Source organism: Manis javanica, chromosome 8, assembly GCF_040802235.1.
Source record: "Manis javanica isolate MJ-LG chromosome 8, MJ_LKY, whole genome shotgun sequence".
NCBI lineage: Eukaryota > Metazoa > Chordata > Mammalia > Pholidota > Manidae > Manis > Manis javanica.
Window position 1 is genome coordinate 124369324 of NC_133163.1, and position 25604 is coordinate 124394927.

Sequence of the window (25604 nt, forward strand, 5' to 3'; positions counted from 1 at the left end):
GCTGGGGAGAATGGGCTGGTGTGAGTTGAGCCTGGATCCAGAGCTGCCGATGAGGAGGTTGTTACAGTACTTCAGTCAAGCAAGAGACCTTAAGAGCCTGAACCGACATCGTAAGAGGAGGCGTGGGTAGAAGAGGCAGGCGTTCAGTGCTGTGACGGAACTGGATCAGTCAGAACTCGGAGCCTGGTCAGTGTGAAAGCTAAGGAAGAGAGAAGAATCTAGAAGACAGACATTCTTGAAGGATCTGCCAGAAGTTGGGCCTTTGCCCTGTGCATTACCATGAGCTTTTCCATCCCTATTTCACAGAGATGGTTTCATTTACTTTTTAATGTGGTTATACATTTTTAATATCTTTAAAATTTTATCTGTAATTCCTACTTCCTTTGAGTATAAGCAAATAAGAGATGTATGCGTGTGTTTATTCCCTATCTTGACTCAGAGTCCCTTTGCCATTTTCCCTAGGCTTCAGATGTTTCCGTGGTACCCTAAGCCTGGCTCTGGTAAAACTGCTAATGGGGTAACCAGCCCTTACCAAATTAAATCTAGAAAATATTCAAACATATTATGTGATCTCATATATATGAAATTCTACATTAGATAAAACTAACTTATGTTTTGTTTATTTCTTTTTACCTTTTGACCCCTTTCACCCATTTATCCCACCCCTCATCCCTGCCCCTGATGTCTGTTCTCTATATTTATTAGTCTGTTTCTCTTTTGTTTCTTTATCCGTTTTGTTTTAAAGATTCCATATGTAAGTGAAATTATAGGGTGTTTATCTTTCTCTGCCTTATTTATTTCACTTAGCATAATGCCCTTGGTGTATGTTGTCACAAATGTCAAGATTTTATTCTTTTGTTATGGCTGAGTAATATTCCAGTGTGTGTATGTGTCAGTGTGTGTGTCTGTGTACGTACATACCACATCGTCTGTATCCATTGATGGACACTCAGTTTCCATACCTTGGCTACTGTAAATAATGCTGCAGTGAACATGGGGTGTACATATCTTTTTGAATTCATGTTTTCCTTTTCTTTGAATAGATACCAAGAAGTAGAATTGCTGGATTGTATGGTATTTCTATTTTTTACTTTCTGAGGGACTCTTACTATTTTCCATAGTGACTGTACCAATTTATTGTGCGATATTCATTATTGAAATAATGAACAAATGAGAAAAAGAAGATGTACATAGTGATGATACCAATTTACCACCAACAGCACATAAGAGTTCCCTGTCCTCCACATCCTTTGATCGTAGCCATTTTGACTGGTGTGAGGCTGGTTTTGATTTGCACTTCCCAGGTGATGAGTGGTGGGGAGCATCTTTTCATGTGACTTTGACCATCTGTTGGTCTTCTTTGGAAAAGTGTCTGCTCAGATCCTCTGCCCATTTTTCGATTGGAGTGGTTGGGTTTTGTTACTGAGTTGTATGAGTTCTTTATATGTCTGGTCATTAGCCCCTTACCAGATACATGATTTGCAATCATTTTCTCTTACTCAGTACATCGCCTTTTCATTTTGCTGATTGTTTCCTTTGCTGCACAGAAGCTTATTCTTGATTTCGTTGCTTTTGCTTTTGGTGTGTAACCTGTTGTGATATAAATCAAATCAGTGGTTGCTTCAGGGAGGAGGTATTGACTGTGAAAGAGCATGAGAGAACTTTCTAGAGTGATGGAAATGTTCAAGTCTTGATAAGCTTTCATCAAATTTAATCAAATGGTGTCCTGCTTTCCATAGTGACTGCACCAGTCAACGTTCCCACCGACAGTGTGCGCAGATCCTCTTTTCTCCATGATCTCCGTACCAGCACTTATTTCTTATCCTTTTAATAAAAGCCATTCTGACTGATGTGAGGTGGTATCTCATTGTGTATTGATTCGCATTTTCCTGATTAGTGATGTGGAGCATCTTCCCATGTGTTTGTTGGCCATCCGTGTATCTTCTTTGGAAAAATGTCTATTCAGGTCCTCTGTCCATTTTTTTTAATCGGCTTATTTGTCTTTTGATGTTGAGATATCTGAATTCTTTATATATTTTAGATATTAGCCCCTTATTGGATATATCTGAGTGTCCATCAATGAAGGAATGGATAAAGAAGGTGTAATACATATATACAATGAAATATTATTCAGGCATAAAGAAGAATTAAGTCTTGTCATTTGTGACAACATGGACCTAGAGGCTATTATGCAAGTGAAACAAGTCAAACAGAGAAAGTCCATATGATTTCATTTATATGTGGAGTCTAAAAAACAAATCCAACAAAACAGAAATAGACTCGTAAACATAGAAAACAGAGTGGTGGTTGCCATAGGTGTGGGGGTGGTGCAACAGGCAAAATAGGTAAAGGGGATAAAGTGGTAGAAACATCTAATTATGAAGTAAATTAATCATAGGGATGAAAGTACAGTCTAGGGAATATAGTCAGTGATATTGTGGTATCTTTGTATGATGACAGTTAACTACACTTACGGTGAACATTTTATAATATATGTAATTGTTGAATCACTGTGTTGTACACCTGAAACCAATATAATATTGTACATCAACTCTACTTCAATCTTAAAATGTTGAATGGTATACTTAAAGTTTGAGTCTTTCATCCAGTAGTAAAGTAAAAGTTTTTTTAAATGACCAATAAGCATAAGGTATTCAATCTCATTGCTTAGCAGGAAAAGACAAATAGAAACCAATAAAATGGCAGTGCATGCCCATTAGAATGACTAAAGTTCAAAAAACGGACAAAACCAAGTTTGGTGTGAATGTGGAATAACTTAAATTATCGCTGCCCTGCACTGTGCGCGTGAATTGTTCTGAATATTTTACAGAGCTGTTTGGCTCTAGCTAATAAAACCGGAGCGAGCATATGGTGTGACTCAGCAGCTCTACTCTTAAGCATGTACCCAGCACAGCTACGTAGGAGATGTGCCCAAATACATGTACAAAAATGTTTAAAGCTGTGTTGTCCAGAGTTTCAAAGGGGAAACAACCCAAATGTCAATCATCAGTGAAACATTTGAATAAGTTGAATATATAATTAGGCAAAGAATAATACACAGGAAGGTAAATGACTAAAACACTGTTACAGGCAGTAATATAGATGAATTTGGGGGGTGGGGGAATGAGCAAGGAAAGCTAGATACTGTAGAATATACAAAGTTTGATCTTATTTTTATAGAATTGAAAAGAAGACAAAGGAACCTATGATTTTAGAAGTCAGGGTAGCCTTTTCATTGGGAAAGAGGGTAAGAGTGAGTGGGATTGGTACCTGGGATATATAGCATGATAAAAAGCTTTATTTCTTAATTCTGGATTTGTTACAGAGTATGTTCAATTTGCCATAAGTCATCCAGATATACAGTCATGATTAGTACCAGTTTTCTCTGTGTATGTTATGTATTAATACAAAAAGCTATTATTTTCTAATTATACAGAATCCTAATGTATGAAGACAGAATAGTAACAGCATTACGGTTTTAAATAAATTATTAAAACATTTGGGTTTTTCAATATCCTGATTGTTTTATTGCAAAGAAATATTTTTTTCATGAATAAAATAACTAATTTTTAATCTTAAAAGTGTGAGTTCTTGTCTAGGATTCACAATCAACTTATTATCACCTCAAATATATATTGTGCACAGAGTAATTGAATGATTAAGATAATACACTACTGAAGTCCAGGCATGTACTGAACCCAATAGTCGGTGGTCCACATCAAGCAGGCAGAGCCCTGTGTTTAGAATGTCAGAAGAATCAGGCCTGTGTGTAACTCATGTTTCTCCCCCATTGCTCTCCCCCACAAAAAGAATACCCTCAGTGTTTCAAAGAACTTGCAAGGCTTGAGGAACTGTAAAATGTTATTAGAAAAAATGTAAGGTAGTGGTGTAAAAAAGGGTTTTTTTATTAGTTTGCTAGGGCTGTGGTAACTAAGTACTACAGACTGGATGGCTGAACCAACAGAAATTTATTTTCTCACAATTCTGGAGGCTGGAAGATCAAGATCAAAGTGTTAGCAGGTTTAGTCATTCCTGAGGCCTCTCAGGAAGGGTTATAAATGGCAGCCCTCTTGTTACATCCTCACACGGCCTTTTCCCTATGCAAATGAATACCTGTCTTCTCCTCTTACAAGGGCCCCAGCCTAACAATCTCTAAAACTTCAAGAATTTTAACTTAATCACATCTTTAAGGACTTTGTATCCTCAAATACAGTTACATCCTGGGGTACTAAGTGGTTGGGACTTCAACATGAGAACTTAGAGGGGCACAATTTATCCCATAACAGGTTGCTATCCTATTTTTTTATATATATAGGTGTAGTGATTCTGTGTATGCTTAAAAACTAATGCAGTGCACCAGAGAATCGCTCTCCTCCTCTGCATGTTAGAGGAGTGCTAAGAACTTGGAGAGGTTCCTTTCCACAAGAATTGTAAAATCAGTTCATAAATTGTATAAAAATAATCATAGGCTGAGTTCTAAAATAGTTATTTAATATTCTCCCTAAGTTAGCTGAGGTAGCTAAAAGAAACATATAAGCTAAATGGTTAGATATTAGATTATCTTGTATTACTGAAGAAAAAAGTTCTAGGAGAGGAAATCTTTGTGAAAGTCACTTTGTCTTATTAGGTGATAGTTTAGGTGATAATTAACATTGCAAGATCTGGATTTCAAAAGTCTTGCTAAAAATGTCTGTATAAAATGGTTTTTTCCTCTGCTTCAAGTGCTTCATCCCTTTCCTTTTTCTTTTTCTTGCCTTAAAAGAGAAGCCTATGCTGACCTTTTCCCCAGTATGTAACTGGTTCCTCCATTATTTTCATAGAGCACCTTTCCTTTTTCTTCAGGCCTCTTATAGAATTGAAATCATATTGTTCATCATCGGTGTTGGTCTCATCCACTGAATTCTAAGCTTCATGGCGGACAGCAGCTGTGTCTGTTGTCACCACTTTTGACCCACAGTTGCTGGCACTAAATAGGTACTCCATGAATACCTGTAAAATGACTGAACCACCAGGATGTTTCACACTACAACTAAATATGTCATTTGGTTACAGTGTTATGCCTGGGAAATTGGGCTCATTTCTATTTGTATTTCTGTCTAGAATGTGGCAGATCAGATTGCATTTCAAGTTGCTGGTGGATTAACAGCCCTTGAACACATTCTTCAAGTAGCGGCCCCAGGCGCAAATGTGAACACAGTTTCACGAATTCCTCCTAAGTAAGTAAAGTTTTTTAATCTGTCTTCCATGTTTCATTTGTGAGTCATTTCTTCCCTATGCTTCCATATGGGGAACCACAAGAAAACTGTGTATGTGTTCAGGCTTGAATAGCAAAAGTTTATACTCCCCATTAGGGGGAAAAACAGAGGTGCTCAACTTCACTTACAAAACTCAGATTGAGCCTAAAAAGCCTTATGAAGGAAACCTCTTTGGTCTATGACCTTCTCTAATCCTAAATCAAGAATCGATGAACTCATGGGCAGTTCTGACTGCTTGCAGAGACCGAACAGGAATGAACAGTAGTACCAGAATGCTAACTTGTGTTGCATACAAAAAAAAGGTAAGTGCATCAACAAAAGCCTGAACTGTGAAATTCGAAGCCGTTCCTAACGTACAGGAAGAGCAGTTTGAGGCCAAGACTGCCAGTCTAGAGCCCCAGCCCGGCAGCTGGGAACTGAATTGCAGCTTGGCCTGTAAGTGCGTGTTGCTCTGTCATAGGATTCTGCACAGCCTTTATACCTAAGATCTGCTTTCCTGTTCTCTTACGTCACCCTTTGGTCCCTAGCCACCTGGGCTGTAGTAGCAGACAGCATTATTTCAGAAGTATTGTGTTCCTGAGCTAGAGTATGCACAATACTGTATATTTAGTGGAGATTCTTATTTATAGAGTTTAAATGAGAGGTTTTAATAAAAGTTTGTTTATGTCACTGCGAAAACTTTTAAATTATCTACTTAGTGCGATAAAAGTGAATGCTTTATCTGTCCACTGGAAACAACAGAAAAAAAATTCCAAGAGTATGTTCATTTTTCCTGAGAAACATTTTGGTAAAATGAAAATAACAGCTGCTGTGGAGTCAGACAAACCTGGATGTTACCTTTGCCAACTACGAGCTGGAAGAATTTGGGCAAACACCTTAATCTTGTGACATCTCTTTCCTCATTTGGCTTTAAAGGGCAATCGTACTCACCAGAGCTACTGTGGGAATTAGTTGCAATAGTGTATATGGGAGTTCTTTGTAAACTTTAAAGTGTCATACAAATGTTCGGTGGCAGCTTATTTAAAGTAGTAGTCTTGCCTGGTATAACATGTTGTCTGACATGAGACATTTCTAAATATAAGCTCTGATACTGAAGTTAGTTTGGGTTCCTTTGCTCTACTGACAAAATGGAGATTAATGAAAGAAGGCACAGGTACCCTCTAAGTCAGAACTGCTCTGTCAGGCAGTTGTAGCACATACAGAAGCCTCCTAGCCCAGGAGAGCTGGTGTCACTGTCACAACAGACTTGTCATTGACCATGTGCTGCTCAGCAAGGTGTCCTCAGTGTGTGTTAGCTGGCAGAGGTGGGGAGAAAGGAAGGAAAAGGTGAACATTGAGGCGACAAATAGCATCTCGTTCTTGGGCTGTGCTTTGCCATCTGTTGATGGTCTGTATTGTCCACCCTACATGTGCCTGTAGTTCTTTGGTCTCTATTTTGGTGGGTCATTTGTTTTCTGGTAGCCTTCAACATGCATGACCCTGACCTGTCTGGCTGGAGATCTAAATTAAACACCTGTTTCCCAAAAGCTACTTCTGTCGTTTTGTCATTCTGGCACTTATCATATCAGTGCCTCTCATTTAGGGAACTGAAGAGGTTTCCAGAGTTCCTTGAAAAAACCTAAACAACGATTAGCATACCTGCTTTGGAAAGGCACCGTGGGTCCTGAGAGTCCAGACGGTTTCTCCTCCGATGACCACCAGCTGACCTCAGTGCCAGGACTGAGAGCTGTGTCTTCATCTCACCTTAGGGACTTCACACTGAATGAGGCCAGCACTCAGGGCTGTGGGCATCTAGCACTGACTCAAGGATACTCCTGTCTGGAGCACAGCTTAAGATCATGACTACTTTCTGAACTAGCCTCATTTCTAAGAGCTAAAGTATTGAGGCTGTGAGAATGTTACGCTGCTTACTCCAAGAGGGCAAGAGAAATTCCATGACTGTGTCAGATTTAGATGTAGACTCACTGGTGGGCATGAGTCAGTTGCTTAATTCACAAAGTATTCTTTCTCATATTCTCTCTAACTCCTATTCTGCACAAGCCCGTGCCCTGGTGCCGGCCTTCTCTAGTCCCTGGCATACTTCCATAGCCCCTGGGCACTACCTTTGCTCTTAACTTGCCCAGATCCTTCCTTGCATCCATGATGAGCTCGCACCCCTCAACTCCATGAACTTTCTGCCACCTTAGCTCATTATGTTTTCTTCCTATTACGGCATTTCATGGCTCTTAACTAGAGAGGCTCGTTTTTTACTATCCCGATTAGTTATTTTTTCTCAGTGATAACTAGCCGAGGATTTGAGAAGTTTTAGCCACCATTAGTACCATTTACCATGTGGATCATCTCAGCAGTTACCATGGGGGTCACCTGTTATTGCTGACCTGGTGTTCACGGCCCCTGCACCCCTGAGCTCTGCGAGTGGATAAACCAGCTCCCTGCTCCTCTTTCCTCAGCACCCTGCCCAGCTCCCTGTTCACTCCGGATAGTACTTCAGCAGTTGCCCTGTGTTTATTGCTAGGTCACTTCCTGTGACTGAGTATTTTCTTCCAGCAGGTATTTTTAAACATGAAATTGAAAATTACACCTGTTTCTGAAAATTTAAACTTTTGAAACCTTTCAGAATCTTCAGTGGGTTGTTTTGCTTTTGATAGAAGTAGGGAAGTTCATTAAACTGCTTGAATCCTTTTCAAATTAACATCGAAAGGTCTTAGGCAGGATGTGGTATTCCAAAATCAACCTTCTTAGCAGCTGTGCCATAGTGATTGTTTTCAGTGCTAAGAAAGCTCACCCTGAAACAAGGAAGTTTTCATCTCGTGTTTTATCTACTTTTGGGATGACCCGTGTCATTCTGCCTCCTAACTTGAATTGCAGAAAACAAGTGTGAAAGTATAAATGACGTATTCTAGCCTTTTCTTTGGTTTAAACTAATAACAGTTAAGATAGCTTTTAATATTTGAAAATAAGTGGTGGTTTGTCATTTTCCTTTGGGCATAAAGAACTCCCTATGTTATATAAGTAAGAAGATGGATCTGCTATGACTACAAACTGTGGCCAAAACTTTGTGTCCTGTCTCGCAGCATATTTACATAGTGGCAGTGACACTGAAAGTGAGAGCGGCACTTTGCTGGCGTTCCACATCTCCAAGCCCTTTTCAGGCAGCAGCAGATGTTCGTATTTCACAAAGAAGCCTGCAAAACTTCTGAGTCGTCAAAAGTGATGGCCAGCTTGAGTCTTCCCCAAAATACCTTTTACTTAGTTGGTGTTCCTAGTTGTTGACAGACACTCGTGGACAACAGAGGCCAAATGGTCAGCTCTTCACGCTACTGCAGGTCGTTCTTTCGGAGAGCTGACCAGGCCTCTGTTTCTTCTCTCTACCTTGCTTCTCTTCCTTCATTGTCCCTTTGGACGTGATTTTTCATACAGAAGTAGTCTCATCAACATGAACAGGGCAGACAGCTTGGCATAGTGGAAAGTATGTGGGCTCAGGAGTCAGTCTGAGCTTCCATCTCTGCTTTTCACTTGTTAGCTATATGACCTTGGGCCAAATTACTTTCTGGAACAGAGCTTCAGTTAAATGGCAACACTACCATGTAGGGTAGGGCTTGTTGACTATTGTGAGAATTAAAATGGCATGTGTTTATTAAGTGTCCTGCACAAAGAAAACACTCAGTATCAGTAGCTTTTGTTGTAGTTACTGTTTTGACTCTACATTACCCTACTTAATTACTGAGCTTTATTTAAGTCTCTAAGTCTGTGCCATGTTTGCTTGTAAGACGCTGTGATCTATTAATTTTACTTGGGCATTTGACTTTTCACCTTGAGTTCAAAGTTCATCCTGGTAAATTTTAGCTTAGTCTGTCAAGATCTTTTTTGGATCTTGATTTGACGCTAATTTAGATTCTTTTTCTCTAACTTTGTGCCAGCCCTAAAGTTGATGTGTAGAACATATGTGTCTTTATCTAAATCACTGAATAGTTCACTTAGCAGAGTACACTTATTAATGTACTGTGTTGCCAAGTATTCCATTTGTTGTACTGTCATCTCCCCAAATAGACTGTAACTCCATGGGATCAGAGACCATAGTAAATGCATTGTTTGTAAATCATATGGCACCTTAGTAACTATGGTTTGAATACATGAATGAATTCCTTTCCTGAGAAATAGAAGTGAAGCAGTTAAAGAGCATACTGCATCAAATACTTGACTCTGTGGACTTAAAATCTGATCATATGTTAGCCAAATAGGGCCCTTCTGATTTTGAACATTGTTTTAACTAGACTTTAGAAATTTTTTTATTCTGTTTTTAAATTTCTGTAAATTTGCATGTATGTCATGTATTTGTGACTACGACTTACTTGGAAGGCCTAAGGCAATGCTAAAGCTGCTTTCTTGGCCGTTGTCCTTCTCACGGCTTTATAACCAGGACACACTGGTATGCATGACACTGACCCCCTTTTAAACTGTGGTGAAAAATAGATCCTCCCATGTCTGTGGCCTTTATAAAGTATAGCTGTCTTCACTTTTTCTATAGTATATAACTCATCTATCTGCCTGTAATCAGTCTTACTCAGGTAGAACAGCAGTTACTTCATATCAAAATAAATTTAAAGCAATGTGATGTGGAGCTTTGCATATTGGGGAGATAATTTATCAGGTATCGCACATTTATTCTCCAAAGTAAAAGAAAATAAAACCTGTGCCTTCATGCAATTTATTCACTTGGCAGTACTGTTTTAACTTGATTCTTTGATGAGGAGACAGACTTTAGTATTTATTGGGTCCTAGGTACCGATTACTATGCCAAATACTTTGCACAAGTTACCTTGTCTGTGCCTAACAGTTACCAGCAGCTTTGTGTATGGCCCACTACCAGAATGAGGGCTGGCAGCAGTCACATTTAGGGCATGACTGCAGCCTGAGAGAGCCAGCATATCCCTTTTGAAGGAGTATTTATTCTTTGCAAATGGCAGAGAATTTCAGAATTGCTCTCCTATGACTATTAAGGTTTTGTCTCAAAAAGCTTCTGTTTCCCTCTCTTGGTTTTGTGATACTCATAGGGTAGACGATTACGCAGTTAAGGGCTTCCAATCATCATATCCAGGGACACTGTTTTCCAGGGATTCCCTTCCTGTGATCATCTGTAAGCACAATGTAGACATCTGGGAACCATTTGATATAGACCCTGTTCTTAAAGAACTTGCAGTCATAGAAAATGAGATGGATTAAACGCTTACTGTCATTAGTAGCAGCCTGCCACGTTATTACATCTGTGGAATAGCCACTGGTAGTATACACAGACTCCTCATAAAAGGAGTGTTTTGCTACGTACACAGTGACTGCAGATTTAGTCTCCTGCAATGCCTGACCTGTGTGCCCTGTAGCTTGCTTGCTTCTTGTTCGGGTCTCCTCACTCACTTGTCTCTTCTCTTCGGGGCTCATCTACTGTTAAATCTTTGCCTTTCTCTTCAAATCGCAACATAATCCAAAGCCCACGAAGCCAGTTTTCACCATGAGCGACCTTCCACGCTACCTTCCCATCTCTCCTCGTGGATCGTCATGTTCACAGAGGCTCCATCCCTTTGTTTGTGTCCTCCTTTCTTCCCAATGTTACGAGTGCTGCGTGTTCTGGGCATGGCACCCATGCCTCTTCTAAGCAGCTGTGTTTTATGCCGTGCGATGCCTCAGTGGTTGTAGCTGATTAAACCAAGCCTGGAAATTTGACTCAAGAGGAACCGATCTGTGGACCAGCCAGCAATATTGCACCTAAAACCCAGCCCATAAAGTTAAACTGGGCTAGTGAAGTTTCTCTCTCAAGAACTTACAGTTAGAAAATTGTAAAAGTCCAAATCATTTTTTTCTTGTGTATTTCAATTTGAAAACTCATGAAGAGTTACCTCTGGGATGGCCACTAGAGGACTATGTTCACTCCCAGTTTAGCAGACTAATGAAAGCCATTTGGGAAAAATAGAAAAGACCAGAACTGCTTAATGAGAGTAAAAGGGCTGGAAATGAGAGTGGGTCCGGCCCACAGAGCTGGCACTGTTGCTGTCCTCCTGAGGTGAAGTAGTCATTTTCTCCATGGAAGTTCCAAATAGCCTTACAAAAAATCCCTTACTTTACTTGTAATATTCTGAGTGAATTTCTGTCCCTTGCAACCAAAAGAACCTGCTACTTAGAAATACAAATATTAAAGACTTTTTAAATTCTAGATGGGTTGAAAATATTTGACTGTGTTATAGAGCCTTCCCTGTGACCTCATAGATATTTTTCTAAACTCTTCATATCAAGAAAGGATGAACGAATGGCCACAGTTTAAGGCAGAAATAGAGCACAGCGCACTCTACAAGTTCTCTAAGGCATCAGTCTATTTACAAACAACTCAAAGACTATTTCCTTAGACTCTGCTCTTCACTTCAGACTTGATCATAATGGGCCCTAGTCCAACTTTTTAATAAAAAAATAAGTTTGTTCATGAGGAATTTAATAATTTCACTGGTTATTTTCTGAAATTAGAAACCAGTTGCCTATTTTGAAGATGAGACTGAGATGTTTAGAAGGTGAGGAGATTGCATGAGCAGTTATCCCTCTCCCCTCAACTCCTGGCAGCAATGGTGCGGCTCAGAACATTAATCCTGCACTGCAAGATAAAGTTTTATTGTATTTTTAATAACTGAATAATGTGCCTTTATTATTAGACTTAACAGTATAGTCTCAGCTGCCAGGGGAAAGATGCAGCATTTATAAAGACAAATGATCCTTGTTAGTCGAGTCATTTTATAGTACTTAAGAGAAGGAAGGAAAGCATTGGCTTATATCATTTCAGGGCAAGCTTTTTTGGAATTGCAGTTCTGTCCCCCTCAGGGAAATCAAGCAGTATCTCCATATTATTAAACATTTATCCCAAAGCATGACATACTCAAGTTTCAGGGCACTGTGTCACCTCTTATTCCGCTTTCTCTCACCCGATGGGAAATACAAAACTTCATTGTAAATAAACTTGTTTTACCAAAATTGCACTGGCAGATGGTGGGTTCATGTTTTCTGATAAAATTAGCAGTTTCAAAACTTTTTTCTTAGCCTAGACTACCTTAAGACATTTGCTCTCCATGTGGAAGCTCTCAAGTGATATTCTGTTGGTCGGACATTCACTGTATCTCCTTAAGAAAATCTTTACCTTGGACTATCATTGCTGATCATTCCTGGGACATCACTCACAGCTCACGTGACTGAGGCTCTAACTTGGTTGCCCTTTCCTTTATACTAACACCTTCTCCAGGGAATTATTCTCATTAACCCTAGCTAGTGATTCAGAAATCAGGTTACTGCCTTATTGAAAATCAAGATCCATATAAATAGTTCTCTGCATTGACCTTTGGGTTAGTTTAAATACACCTTTTGTATACATAATGTAAACTTCACTTTTTCAAATTGATGCACTTCAGCAAAGATAGTTGTAAAGCTAATTTCTATTAAGTGAATCTAATTTTCTTACTAATTTCTTTTATAAAGTCAGCAATGTATTTCTATGGGGAAAGTGTCAATGCATTAAACAATTAATGTAGACCTTGTGGCTAGGTCCTTTGGTGTTCTAGATAGTGTAACACAGCAGTCACATTGAAAACACTCTGCAGCACTTTCAGAATTATGAATTATTTAGCACTTCCCTGATTTTGTAACCTCTCTTCTCTTGTCACCTTCTCAGACTTGGATTCTTGAGAAACACCTACAAAGGATGAAGATTATATAATATTTTATAAATACATACCACAGTCTAACATAATGTATATTAGGCTAAAATTTACTTCTGTAAATGTATTTACTTTTCCTCTTAGTTCTACAACTCAAGCCAGAAATATCTGTGTTTAGAATCAGAGAAAAGGGAATATAATGCACTGATGGATTAAACTCAGCTAGGATTTAGAGTGAGGGTATCAGAGTTCAAGTTCCAGCTTTGCCAGTATTTGACATAAGACCTATCTCTTAAGATATTATTGAGCTATGGTATTATTTCATCTGGGAAATGGGGAAAAAATTCTTATCTCACAAGGTTGTTGTGAAGACGAAATGCTAATATGTGTAAAGGGGCTTTGTGCATTGTCATCCTCTAGCGTAGGACACCAGAGGCATTTGGGGCAGAGCGCACACTTGTCCTGCACACTCCAAGGTGTGCAGCGCCTCTTGGCTCGTTAAATACATATGTCCCCAGTCATTGTCATGACCAAATACGTTATCACACATTTCCACATATCACATACCAGATTGCTGCAGCCCCCAGTGAGAACTGTGTGCTGGGCAGTAGAGTTTTGGAAATAAATAAAACATTGTTCGTGCCCGCAGGGGGCTCACTCATTAGGAGGTGAGCTAAACAGGGCAAGAAGGAATCGAGTACAACGGCCTAAGTGTGACAGTAGAAGTGGGCACCTAGCACCGAAATAGCGCTTGAGTGATTACCTGCCAGAAGGAGACACGGAGTCCTTCCTGGAGAACATGACAGCGTCCGAGCCGGTTTTAAATAATAGATGCAGAGTCTCCAGATTAACAGATCCTCGTCGGCAGAGAGCACAGCACGCGCACGGTCATGGAGGCCTGACGCGCTTACTCGCATATGCTTGGGGGGCTGTGAACATTTTGGCATTTATTAGAACACAAATGTTCCAATATCAATAGAACAACATAAAACATATTTACGTCTGAATGAACTGGGCAAAGTGACTACTTCAGGGAAAAGTAAAAGGTATTTATTCCTCATTTATTTCACTTTTTAGAGAAAAAAGTTTCTATCAGTTCGATTTACTCATCTTTTTATGATTGCTGCCACTATCTTAATTGAAGACTATTGCTTATGCTATTTTAACCAAACACAAAGAGGAATTAAGTCATTTAACACACTTTTATTGCCATGCATTTAGCACTTTGTTTAGTATTGTGAGTAAAAGATTAATGAGAGAGAGAGAACCTTTGCAGAGGAGTTGTTCTGAACCCCTGCAAAACACTTGGATCATCAGAAATGCAGGAGTATGAAAACTGTTTAAAAATATATTACATTTATTTAACGTTCTTTGCCATGTCTCCACCGATTTATCACCTTATATAAATGAAGAAACTAATTCTTAAAAAGACTGAATGAATATGGAGGAAGTAAAGAATACAAAGTCAGGACAAGAGGAAAGATAACAAAATGGGAGAGGCCAGTCTGGGATAGGTTGAGTCATTTTTAGTTCAGGGAACCCATAAGCATGTCTGTGTGGAGAACAGTAAATAATAAACAGGAAAAAAATCAGATGCAAGTAAGGAGAGAGAGAACTGGATAAACAAGAATACACATGAAGGGTAGAAATGTCACTTTCCTTAACAGATAACAATTAAGGTGAGGGAAAAACACATAAATCTAAGGCAGAAAGAAGAAAACTTGTGGAGTTCACATGTAATGGTCTCCATCTCCCTAAAGGAAGAGAAGAGGTAAGAATATGGGAAGATGAAAGGAGTAAGGATGGAATATGCTGGAGAGCAGGGAAGGTCTGAGACAGTCACTGTGGGAAGCACATCGCATTGATTGCTAGTAAATTAGCTTATGGGAGGGGCAGGGATAATCTGGCAAACAGCCCTGGCACAAGGCCGCAGTATGCCCAGCAGGACAGTTAATAAAGTATAGGTGGCATAGTGCTGGCAACTGGGAAGTGGCAGAAGAACAGTCATGGAACTTCAGAATCCTGTGTTGTTACCACTGCTGTCGGGCTTGACCGTGAGTGTCCGGGCCGGGGAGTGGAAGCAGGTAAGATGATACAGCTGGAGATCAGGAGAAATTGATGAACTGAGTATATTGCTGGGAAAAAGACGAGACAGGGTATTTTATCAGACTGAGAGCGCTTGAGAGAAAGTTTTAGGCCACGACTAGAACTGCCATGAGCACAGGATGCTCTGGGAAGTAGCAGCAAGGAGCAGAGCAAACAGGAAAGCTGGCAAAGGCCTGTCACTGATTATGTGACACCAGTGCTGCTTGAATTTTAACACGTATGTGAATCACCTGGGGTTCTGTTAAAATGAAGGTTTTTATTCAGTAAACCTACACATGAACTGAAACTGCATTTCTAATGAACTCCCAAGCCGTGCCAATACTGCTGGTCCATGGAACACATTCCGAGTAACAAGTTTTAGAAGATTTCTTCTCAGTTCAGTTACTTTCTCCACAATACGCACATGAACCAGACACCCCCACCAGTGATGTCTGTCATTCCATGAAGTACTCTAAAAAATAGCCTGGAAACGCTACTTAGAAATTCTAATTTGTATTCTTCTCTCATTAAAATACTTTCATACATCAATAAAAATCATAAAAAAGAAAAAGGAAGACTGAATGATTTGTTGTCAGTCATCAGATTGGCAGCCAGGACTGAGCATCCTATTGTGGTATTCTTCCTTCTGTAGTTAATTACCTACGTGGATCATGACAGAGGTATTATCAATATGCAAGAATTTGTAAAATTTCTTCTGTGCTGAGATAGTTATGATTTTGTCTTCAAAAAGCTTAAATTATGATTGGAGAGGTAAGACTAATCAAGAAGATATTCTACATTGCACAGTAAAAAATTAAATCCATTGAAGGTGTAAAGCAGAAGGTGTAAAGAAAGTGCTATTTTATTTATTTCAAAGTTTGAGACTGTGAGGGTCTTTGGTGGATCTCTTACAAAACTGGTATAATTTATAGGGTGATGATGGCTATATTTTTAAAATATATGAACATTTAACTTGAATTATTTAATTAAAATATCATTTTATTGGTATCTGATAAAAATTACTGTCATCATTCCTGCTAGCTGCTGGAGTTTTTTATTGTTATTGTTGTTATTTTGTAAGTTTCTTTCTTTCTTTCGTTTGTTACTCTTGGTGAGAGAGGTACTGTTTTGATGATTGATTTGGGGGCTTAGGTTAGGCTTTTCTTTTGGCACTGGTTGTAGAATCATCTCACCCACCTAACAGGCTGGGGGCCGGGGCGGGGACAAGAGGAACCGGTCTAACAGAAACGGGAGGGGAACCAAAGCCGCTCGGAACTATTTGCATGGATGAGACAACATGTTCTGGGAATGCCTATCAGTAAAGTCTAAATTAGAAGTACAACGTTACCATGTTACCTTAAACACCATTTTCAGAACTTAAATTGGGAGGCAAGTATGGAATAAGTTTATCATGAAATTCACTTCCCATCGATAACAGATGCAGATGCTATAGGGTTGGAAACCAGGTGCTGCCTCAGGTGTTCAGTACAATTAGTGAAATGATATTTGCCAGTGTGGATGAAATTTAGAATACAATCCACTGTAAATAAACAATTCCTTATCTCTAGGCAGGATTATTTTAATATAATTCTAAATATCTATTTTTAGCTCAAGGTTAAAAGTCAATAACCTTCTCCAAGGCATTAAGGGAAAAATTGTTTTGCAAGGCAGTTTGCCATAATGATTGAAAAATACTCTTTTCCATTTGATATATTGAGGCATTTTGTTTATGTCTCAAAAGGTTGCACAGAGATGGTTACAGTTGACAGCTGTTGTACCACTAATAAGATTGAAGTAAAGGAATTAGTTGTGTCAACTTTAATCTGCTGTTTAACACTGGAAACCACCTGGGGTCTTCTCCACAGCCAGCACATTTAATCGTGAATTTAAAATTACATAACCAGATACTATGTCAGAACATAGCTAAAGAATTGCTAATTATAATTATCTTATTGTTAGACAAGACAGAGTTTATCACTAGAATTTAAAATTAATGTTTTAATTTAATACTCAACCTGTATTTTTAAATGCATTATTATAATCTTTGAAACATGACACTTTCTCAGTGGGAGGTTAATTTTAGGATATGCAGAGAGACTAATTAGTTTGGTGCCTAAAAATATATGTGGCTTCCCATCTAAAATTAGAATATGTCTCTAAGGAATAATTAAATAGCCTATTCTAATTGTACCTGATTCACCAATTAAACAAAAACTCTTTAGATAATACATGTAGTTGAAGATTTCTTCTTCCTCTGAGACATCATTAAATTCAGAAAATTGTTTAATTTAAAAATTATTTTTTACTTTAAAATGTTATTGTAGAATATGATATGCAGTGTAATAACTTTGTAATTATTACATTTTTTTTATTAAGGTATTATTGATATACACTGTTATGAAGGTTTCACATGAAAAAAAAAACAATGTGGTTACTACATTTACAGTATTATCAAGTCCCCACCCATACCCCAATGCAGTCACTGTCCATTAGTATAGGAAGATGCCACAGACTCACTGTTTGCCTTCTCTGTGCTACACTGTCTCCCCGTAATCCCCCACACCATGTGTACTGAACATAATACCCCTCAGTCCCCTTCTCCCTCCCTCCCTACCCGCCCTCCCCTACCTTCCCCTTTGGTAACCACTAGTCCCTTCTTGGAGTCTGTGAGTCTGCTGCTATTTTGTTCTTTCAGTTTTGCTTTGTTCTTATACTTCACAAATGAGGGAAATCATTTGACACTTGTCTTTCCCACCTGGCTTCTTTCACTGAGCATAATATCCTCCAGCTCCATCCATGTTGTTGCAAATGGTAGGATTTGTTTTCTTCTTATGGCTGAATAGTATTCCGTTGTGTATATGTACCACATCTTCTTTATCCATTCATCTACTGATGGACACTTAGGTTGCTTCCATATCTTGGCTACTGTAAATAGAGCTGCGATAAACATAGGGGTGCATATGTCTTTTTGAATCTGAGAAGTTGTATTCTTTCAGAAAATTCCAAGGAGTAGGATTACCAGGTCAAATGGTATTTCTATTCTTAGTTTTTTTAGGACACTCCATATTGCTTTCCACAATGGTTGAACTAGCTTACATTCTCACCAGCAGTGTAGGAGGGTTCCCCTTTCTCTGCATCCTCACCAGCATTTGTTGTTCTTAGTCTTTTCAATGCTGGCCATCCTTACTGGTGTGAGGTGATATTTCATTGTGGTTTTAATTTGCATTTCTCTGATAACTAGTGATGTGGAGCGTCTTTTCATGTGTCTTGGCCATCTGAATTTCTTCTTTAGAGAACTGTCTCTTCATATCCTCTGCACATTTTTTAATCAAGTTATTTGCTATTTGGGTGTTGAGGCATGTGAGTTCTTTATATATTTTGGATGTTAACCCCTTGTCAGATATGTCATTTACAAATATATTCTTCCATACTGTAAGATGTCTTTTTGTTCTGTTGATGGTGTCCTTTGCTGCACAGAAACTTTTTTAGTTTGATGTAGACTCATGAGTTCATTTTTGCTTTTGTTTCCCTTGCTCGAGCAGATGCATTCAGGAAGAAGTTCCTCATGCTTATTTTCATGAGATGTTTGCCTATGTTTCCTTCTAAGAGTTTTATGGTTTCATGACTTACATTCAGGTCTTTGATCCATTTCAAGTTTACTTTTGTGTATGGACTTGGACAATGATCCAGTTTCATTCTCTTACATGTAGCTGTCCAGTTTTGCCAGCACCAGCTGTTGAAGAGGCTGCCATTTCCCCATTGTATGTCCATGGCTCCTTTGTCATATATTAATTGAACATATATGCTTGGTTTCATATCAGGGCTCTCTAGTCTGTTCCTTTGGTCTATGGGTCTGTTCTTGTGCCAGTACCAAATTGCCTTGATTACTGTGGCTTTGTAGTAGAGCTTGAAGTTGGGGAGTGTAATCCCCCAGCTTTACTCTTCCTTCTCAGGATTGCTTTGGCTATTTAGGGTCTTTTGTGGTTCCATATGAATTTTAGAATTATTTTCTCTAGTTCGTTGAAAAATGCTGTTGGTATTCTGATAGGAATTGCATTGAATCCATAGATTGCTTTAGGCAGCATGGCCATTTTGACAATATTAATTCTTCCTATCCATGAGCATGGGATGTGTTTCCATGTATTGGTATCTTCTTCAATTTCTCTCATGAGTGTCTTGTAGTTTTCAGAGTATTCAGAGTATAGGTCTTTCACTTCCTTGGTTAGGTTTATTCCTAGGTTTTTTATTCTCTTTGATGCAGCTGAGAATGGAATTGTTTTCCTGATTTCTCTCTCTGCCAGTTCATTGTTAGTGTCTAGGAATGCCAGAGATTTCTGTGTTTTAATTTTGCTGAATTCAGGTATTAGATCTAATAGTTTTGGAGTGGAGTCTTTAGGGTTTTTTATGTACAATATCATGTCATCTGCAAACAGGGACAGTTTAACTTCTTCCTTGACAATCTGGATGCCTTTTATTTCTTTGTGTTGTCTGATTGCCATGACTAGGAACTCCAGAACTATGTTGAATAGAAGTGGGGAAAGTGGGCATCCTTATCTTGTTCCCAATCTCAAAGGAAAAAGCTTTCAGCTTCTTGCTGTTAAGTATAATATTGACTGTGGGTTTCTCTTATATGGCCTTTATTATGTTGAGGTACTTGCCCTCTATACCCATTTTGTTGAGAGTTTATATCATGAATGGATGTTGAATTTTGTCAAATACTTTTTCAGCACCTCTGGAGATGATCATGTGATTTTTGTCCTTTTTGTTGATGTGGTAGATGATGTTGATGGATTTTCGAATGTTGTACCATCCTTGCATCCCTGGAATAAGTCCTACTTAATCATGATGGATGATCTTTTTGATATATTTTTGAATTCTTTTTGCTAATATTTCGTTGAGTATTTTTGCATCTATGGTCATCAGGGATATTGGTCTGTAATTTTCTTTTTTTGTGGGTCTTTCCCTTGTTTTGGTATTACAGTGATGCTGGCCTCATAGAATGAGTTTGGAAGTATTCCCTCTTCTTCTACTCTTTGGAAAACTTTAAGGAGGATGGGTATTAGGTCTTCACTAAATGTTTGATAAAATTCAGCAGTGAAGCCATCTGGTGCAGGGGTTTTGTTCTTAGGTAGTATTTTGATTACAGGTTCAATTTCATTGCTGGTAATAGGTCTCTTCAGATTTTCTGTTTCTTTCTGGGTTAGCTTTGGTAGGTTGTTTTTTTCTAGAAAGTTGTCCACTTCTTCTAGGTTATCCAGTTTGTTGGCATATCATTTTGCATAGTATTCTCTAATAATTCTTTGTATTTCTGTGGTGTCCATAGTGATTTTTCCTTTCTCATTTATGACTCTGTTTATGTGAGTAGACTCTCTTTTTTTCTTGATAAGGCTGGCTAGGGAATTATCTATTTTATTTTCTCGAAGAACCAGCTCTTGCTTTTATTGATTCTTTCTATTGTTTTATTCCTCTCAATTTCATTTATTTCTGCTTTAATCTTTATTATGTCACTCCTTCTACTGACTTTGTGCCTCATTTGTTCTTCTTTTTCTAGTTTCATTAATTGTGAGTTTAGACTGCTCATATGGCATTGTTCTTCTTTCCTGAGGTAGGCGTGTATTGGAATATACTTTCATCTTAGCACGGGCTTCACTGTGTCCCACAGACTTTGCGGTGTTGAATAATTGTTGTCATTTGCCTCCACATATTGCTTGATCTGTTTTTATTTGGTCATTGATCCATTGGTTATTTAGGAGCATGTTGTGAAGCCTCCATTTGTTTGTGGGATTTTTCATTTTGTTTGCATTATTTATTTCTAGTCTCATACATTTGTGATCTGAGAAACTGGTTGGTACAATTTCAATCTTTTTAATTTGCCAATGTTCTTTTTGTGGCCTAGAATATGATCTATTCTTGAAAATGTTCCATGTGCACTTGAGAAGAATGTGTATTCTGCTTTTGGGTGGAGAGTTCTGTGGATGCCTATTAGGTCCATCTGTTCTAATGTGTTGTTCAGTGCCTCTGTCTTCTTACTCATTTTCTGCCTGGTTGATCTGTCCTTTGGAGTGAGTGGAGTCTTGATGTCTCCTAGAATGAATGCATTGCATTCTATTTCCCCTTTTAATTCTGTTGGTATTTGTTTCACGTATGTAGGTGATCCTGTGTTTTTTGCATAGATATTTATAATGGTTTTATCTTCTTTTTGGATTGACCCCTTTATCATTATGTAATGCCCTTCTTTGTCTCTTGTGACTTTTTTGTTTTGAAGACTATTTTGTCTGATACAAGTACTGTAACTACTGCTTTTTCTCCCTATTAGTTGCATGAAATATCATTTTCCATCCCTTCACTCTTAGTCTGAGTATGTCTTTGGGTTTAAAGTGAGTCTGTTGTAGGCAGCATATAGATGGGTCTTGTTTATTTATCCATTCAGTGACTCTCTGTCTTTTGATTGGTGCATTCAGTCTGTTTACAATTAGGGTGATTATCAATAAGTATGTACTTATTGCCATTGCAGGCTTTAGATCCGTGCTTACCAAAGGTTCAAGGGCAACTTCCTTACTATCTAAGAGTCTAACTTAACTCACTTAGTATGGAATTACAAATATAATCTAAGGGTTCTTTTTTCCTCCTTTTTCTTCCTCCTTCATTCTTTATATGTTAGGTATCATATTTTGTACTCTTTATCTATCCCTTGATTGACTTTGGGGTTAACTTAATTTTACATTTTCTTAGTAATTAGCTGTTCTGCTTTCTTTACTGTGGTTTCACCTCTGATGACAGCTTTAAACCATAGGGACACTTCCATCTATAGCAGTGCCTCCAATATACAGTGTAGGGATGGTTTGTAGGAGGTAAATTCTCTCAGCTTTAGCTTATTTGGTAATTGTTTAATCCCTTCTTCAAATTTAAATGATAACCTTGCCAGATAAAGTATTCTTGATTTGAGGCCCTTCTGCTTCATTGCTTTAAATACATTATGTCCCTCCCTTCTGGCCTGTAAGGTTTCTGCTGAGAAGTCTGATGATAGCCTGATGGGCTTTCCTTTGTATGTGATCTTATTTCTCTCTCTGGCTGCTTTTGACAGTCTGTCCTTATCCTTGATCTTTGCCATTTTAATTCCTATATGTCTTGGCGTTGTCCTCCTTGGGTCCCTTGGGTTGGGAGATCTGTGCACCTTCATGGCCTGAGAGACTAACTCCTTCCCCAGATTGGGGAAGTTTTCAGCAATTACCTCCTCAAAGACACTTTGTATCCCTGTTTCTCTCTCTTCTTCTTCTGGTACCCCTGTAGTGCGAATATTGTTCTGTTTGGATTGGTCACACAGTTCTCTCCATATTCTTTCATTTTTAGAGATCCTGTTTTCTCTCTGTGCCTCAGCTTCTTTGTATTCCTCTTCCCTAGTCTCTATTTCATTTATTGTCTCCTCCACCATGTCTAATCTGCTTTTTAATGCCCTCCATTTTGCTCTTCAGTGATTGGATCTCTGACCGGAATTCATTCCTGAGTTCTTGAATATTTTTCTGTACCTCCATGTGCATGTTAATGATTTTATTTTGAACTCCCTTTCAGGAAGATTCGTGTGGTCGGTGTCATTTGAATCTTTCTCAGGAGTTGTATTTTTAATTTTACTTGAACCAGGTTCCTTTGGCATTTCATATTTGTATATGGCGCCCTCTAGTGCCCAGAAGCTCTACTCTCTGGAGCTGCTCAGCCCCTGAAGCAATGTCGGGTGTCACAGGGGAGCGGTATTGGTGCCTGCAGGTAGGACAGAGCTGTTTCCTGCTTCATGGCTGCTATGCCTGTCTCCACTGCTAGAACCAGTGGGCCGAGCACAGAGCTATAAGCCTCTATGCTTTGTGTTTGTAGTTGCTGTAGACAGATCTTCCCTCTGGCTGGCCTAATGACAGGGTAAGGTTTCCCCATTTGCAAGCTGGGTGCAGGTGGCTGGGAGAAAGGTGCAGTAGGCTGCGTATCCCGGAGGGGGTCCTTGGAGGTGTGTAGCCAGCCAGGGAGCTGGAGCACCTGAAGATCGTGAACTCTCTCAACCTGCTGGGCAAAGTGCACAGTACAATTTTGTTCACCTGTCCTTTCTCCTGAGCAGTAAGCTCTGTGCACTCCCTGCCCCATTAGCAGCCCTCTTCCTCTTAGGAAGTCTCTCACACTGCCCGCCTTTCTTTTGTCCCAGAGCAGCCGGATATGGATCCCTGCTTTCCACAAGTGGCTGGATCTCAGTCTCTCCAGGAATTCTGCCTGTCTTAGCCTTCCAATCCCCTAAATCACGAGAGTACCATGCAAGCACCATGAAATGTAGGTTTGTGCTCCCAGAGCAGATCTCTCAAGTTAGGTGTTCAGCAGTCCCAGGCCTCCACTCCCTCCCCACTCTGTTTCTCTTCCGCCCGTGAGATGGGGTGGGGGAAGGGTTTGGGTCCTGCTGGTCCACAGCTCTGGTACGTTACCCTGTTTGGTGAGGTTTATTCTTTTCTCCAGGTGTATCAGATGGCACAGTCCTCTTTCCTGTTACTCTTTCAGGATTAGTTGTATTAATTGTATTTCGTATTATATGCAGTTTTAGGAGGAACCCTGTCTGTCTTACCTCTCATGCCATCTTTAAGCCATTCTCCCACATTTAATTATTACATGATTATCTACACCTCAAGAGGTCATGAAATGGTCTTATGCTTGGCTCCAGCCTTTCCAGCCACAGTCGAGAAGCATCCAATCCACCCAGGGACTTGATGTGAGACATACATGTCCATGTCTCCAGAGCCAGGTGTGTGTATTTTCCTTTATTAGAGATCTTTAGTTCTTTGTACAGCTTTGAGTTACCATCTAGTGTCCTTTCGTGTGAGCCTGAAGGATTTCCTTTAGCATTTCTTATAGGGCAGGCCTATAAGCAGTGGACTTCTTCAGTTCTGGATGCCCAAGTTGAGGTAGCCAGTATGGTTGAGTTCTGAGAAGAGCTCTTTTCCCTGGCTTGAGACAGCCGCCTTCTCAATGTGTCCTCGCATGGCAGACGATTGTTACATTGTTTTGGTACAAACTGGAATGTAAGATGCCTGTTATCCCCACAGTGAGGATCGGGTGACCAGGCAGCATTGCTAGCATCTCCTGAAGATGCTTGTCTCGGGCTAAGATCCGCTAGTCCTGGATCTGGCTCTCCTGCCCCACCCACCCCAGGTGTTCTGCCGTCACAGGAGGGATCTGGAGGCAGGGAAGGCAGTGCACTTGCGACTGGTCACCACAGAGCCCGTGGGAGAAGCTTTCCTCTTTGTTCACAGCTCCCACTGACCCAAATGTCCCCATGTCCACTGTGAAAATGTCGAAATGCATAATCTCTTGTTAAATATTCCACATCATTCTTCTATCCCCAAATTTCTTGCTAAGAAGCCATTTTCTTATTAACCAGGACTTGCTTATGAAATTGTACTCATTTAAGATTTTCTAATTTTATCAATAAAAAAACAGTCACAATGGTTTCTGTATATGCCAGACTACAGGACTTTTTACAAATACTTTTTCTATGCCAAATACTGTTTCTCTGTAGTTTTATTCAACACATTATTCTGATCAGTACTATACATACAAAATCTATTTGGAACAATAGATCCAATGAACAGTACTAAAATGAGACTGCATTAGGAAATTCTATCCCTTGCCACAATGAATAAGTTTGTACACGTAATAAGAAATAGTCTTTCTGTTAACAGTCTACAGGCACTTATGGTTTTATAATTTGAAATTCATTGGTTTAATAATGTATAGTACAGTCTACTTTCTTTAGGGATGAACTAAGAGATAGATCTGATATCATTTGTGTTTGCAAATATGAACTGATTTTACCTGTTTTATGTTTTAAAGATTATTAAGTTTCCACGTGTTTTCTAAGTTGGGTGAGAAAGAGAGTATTGTATTCATTCATTCTATCAGTTGGTGTATATTTTTGAGTTCTTGCTGTGGACCAGCAAGTATTTCAAGTTCTTTGGGTACATCATAGAATAAAAGTTAATAAATGTGTAGAAGATGTGAATTGATATTTCACCAAAGAAGATATACAGATGACAAATATGCATATGAAAAGATGCTTATCATCATTAGGAAACAAAACCATAATAAGTTGCTTCATTATATCTATTAAAATTACTCAATAAAACAAAACTGATACTATCAAGTACAGGTGAGCTGTCAGAGTAATTAGAATTTTCTCCTGGTGGGAATGAAAAATGATGCAGCCACTTTGGAAAACAGTAAGTTTCTCATAAAGTTAAACATATTCCTACTATTTGCCCCAGACACCCCACTCCTAGATAGTTACCCCAACGAAATTTTTAAAATATGTTCTCACCAAAACTTGTAAATGAATGTTTGTAGTATCTTGATTCATAATTGCCCCAAACTGGAAACAGCCCAAATATTCTTCCACTGGTGAATGAATAAGCAATCCGTAAGCATAGAAACTATATATGCAATGGATTACTGCTCAGAAATAAAAAAGTAACAAATTAATACATTTAACAACATGGATGGATCTCAAGTGCATCAGGCTAAGTGAAAGAAGCCAAACTCAAAGGGCTGCATAAGG

The 25604-nt window shown here is 39.0% G+C and overlaps 1 protein-coding gene across 6 annotated transcripts in view; it reads left to right on the forward strand.

The window, feature by feature from the left end:
- The window catches only part of SCAPER (S-phase cyclin A associated protein in the ER), a 539256-nt gene that overhangs the window by 382231 nt on the left and 131421 nt on the right, over positions 1-25604 (forward strand). For all 6 annotated transcript variants that reach the window (XM_073212228.1, XM_073212229.1, XM_073212230.1 and 3 more), the window contains exon 24: positions 5101-5216. In XM_073212228.1, the coding sequence (XP_073068329.1) occupies positions 5101-5216 (116 nt within the window). The remainder of the gene's footprint in view (positions 1-5100; positions 5217-25604) is intronic.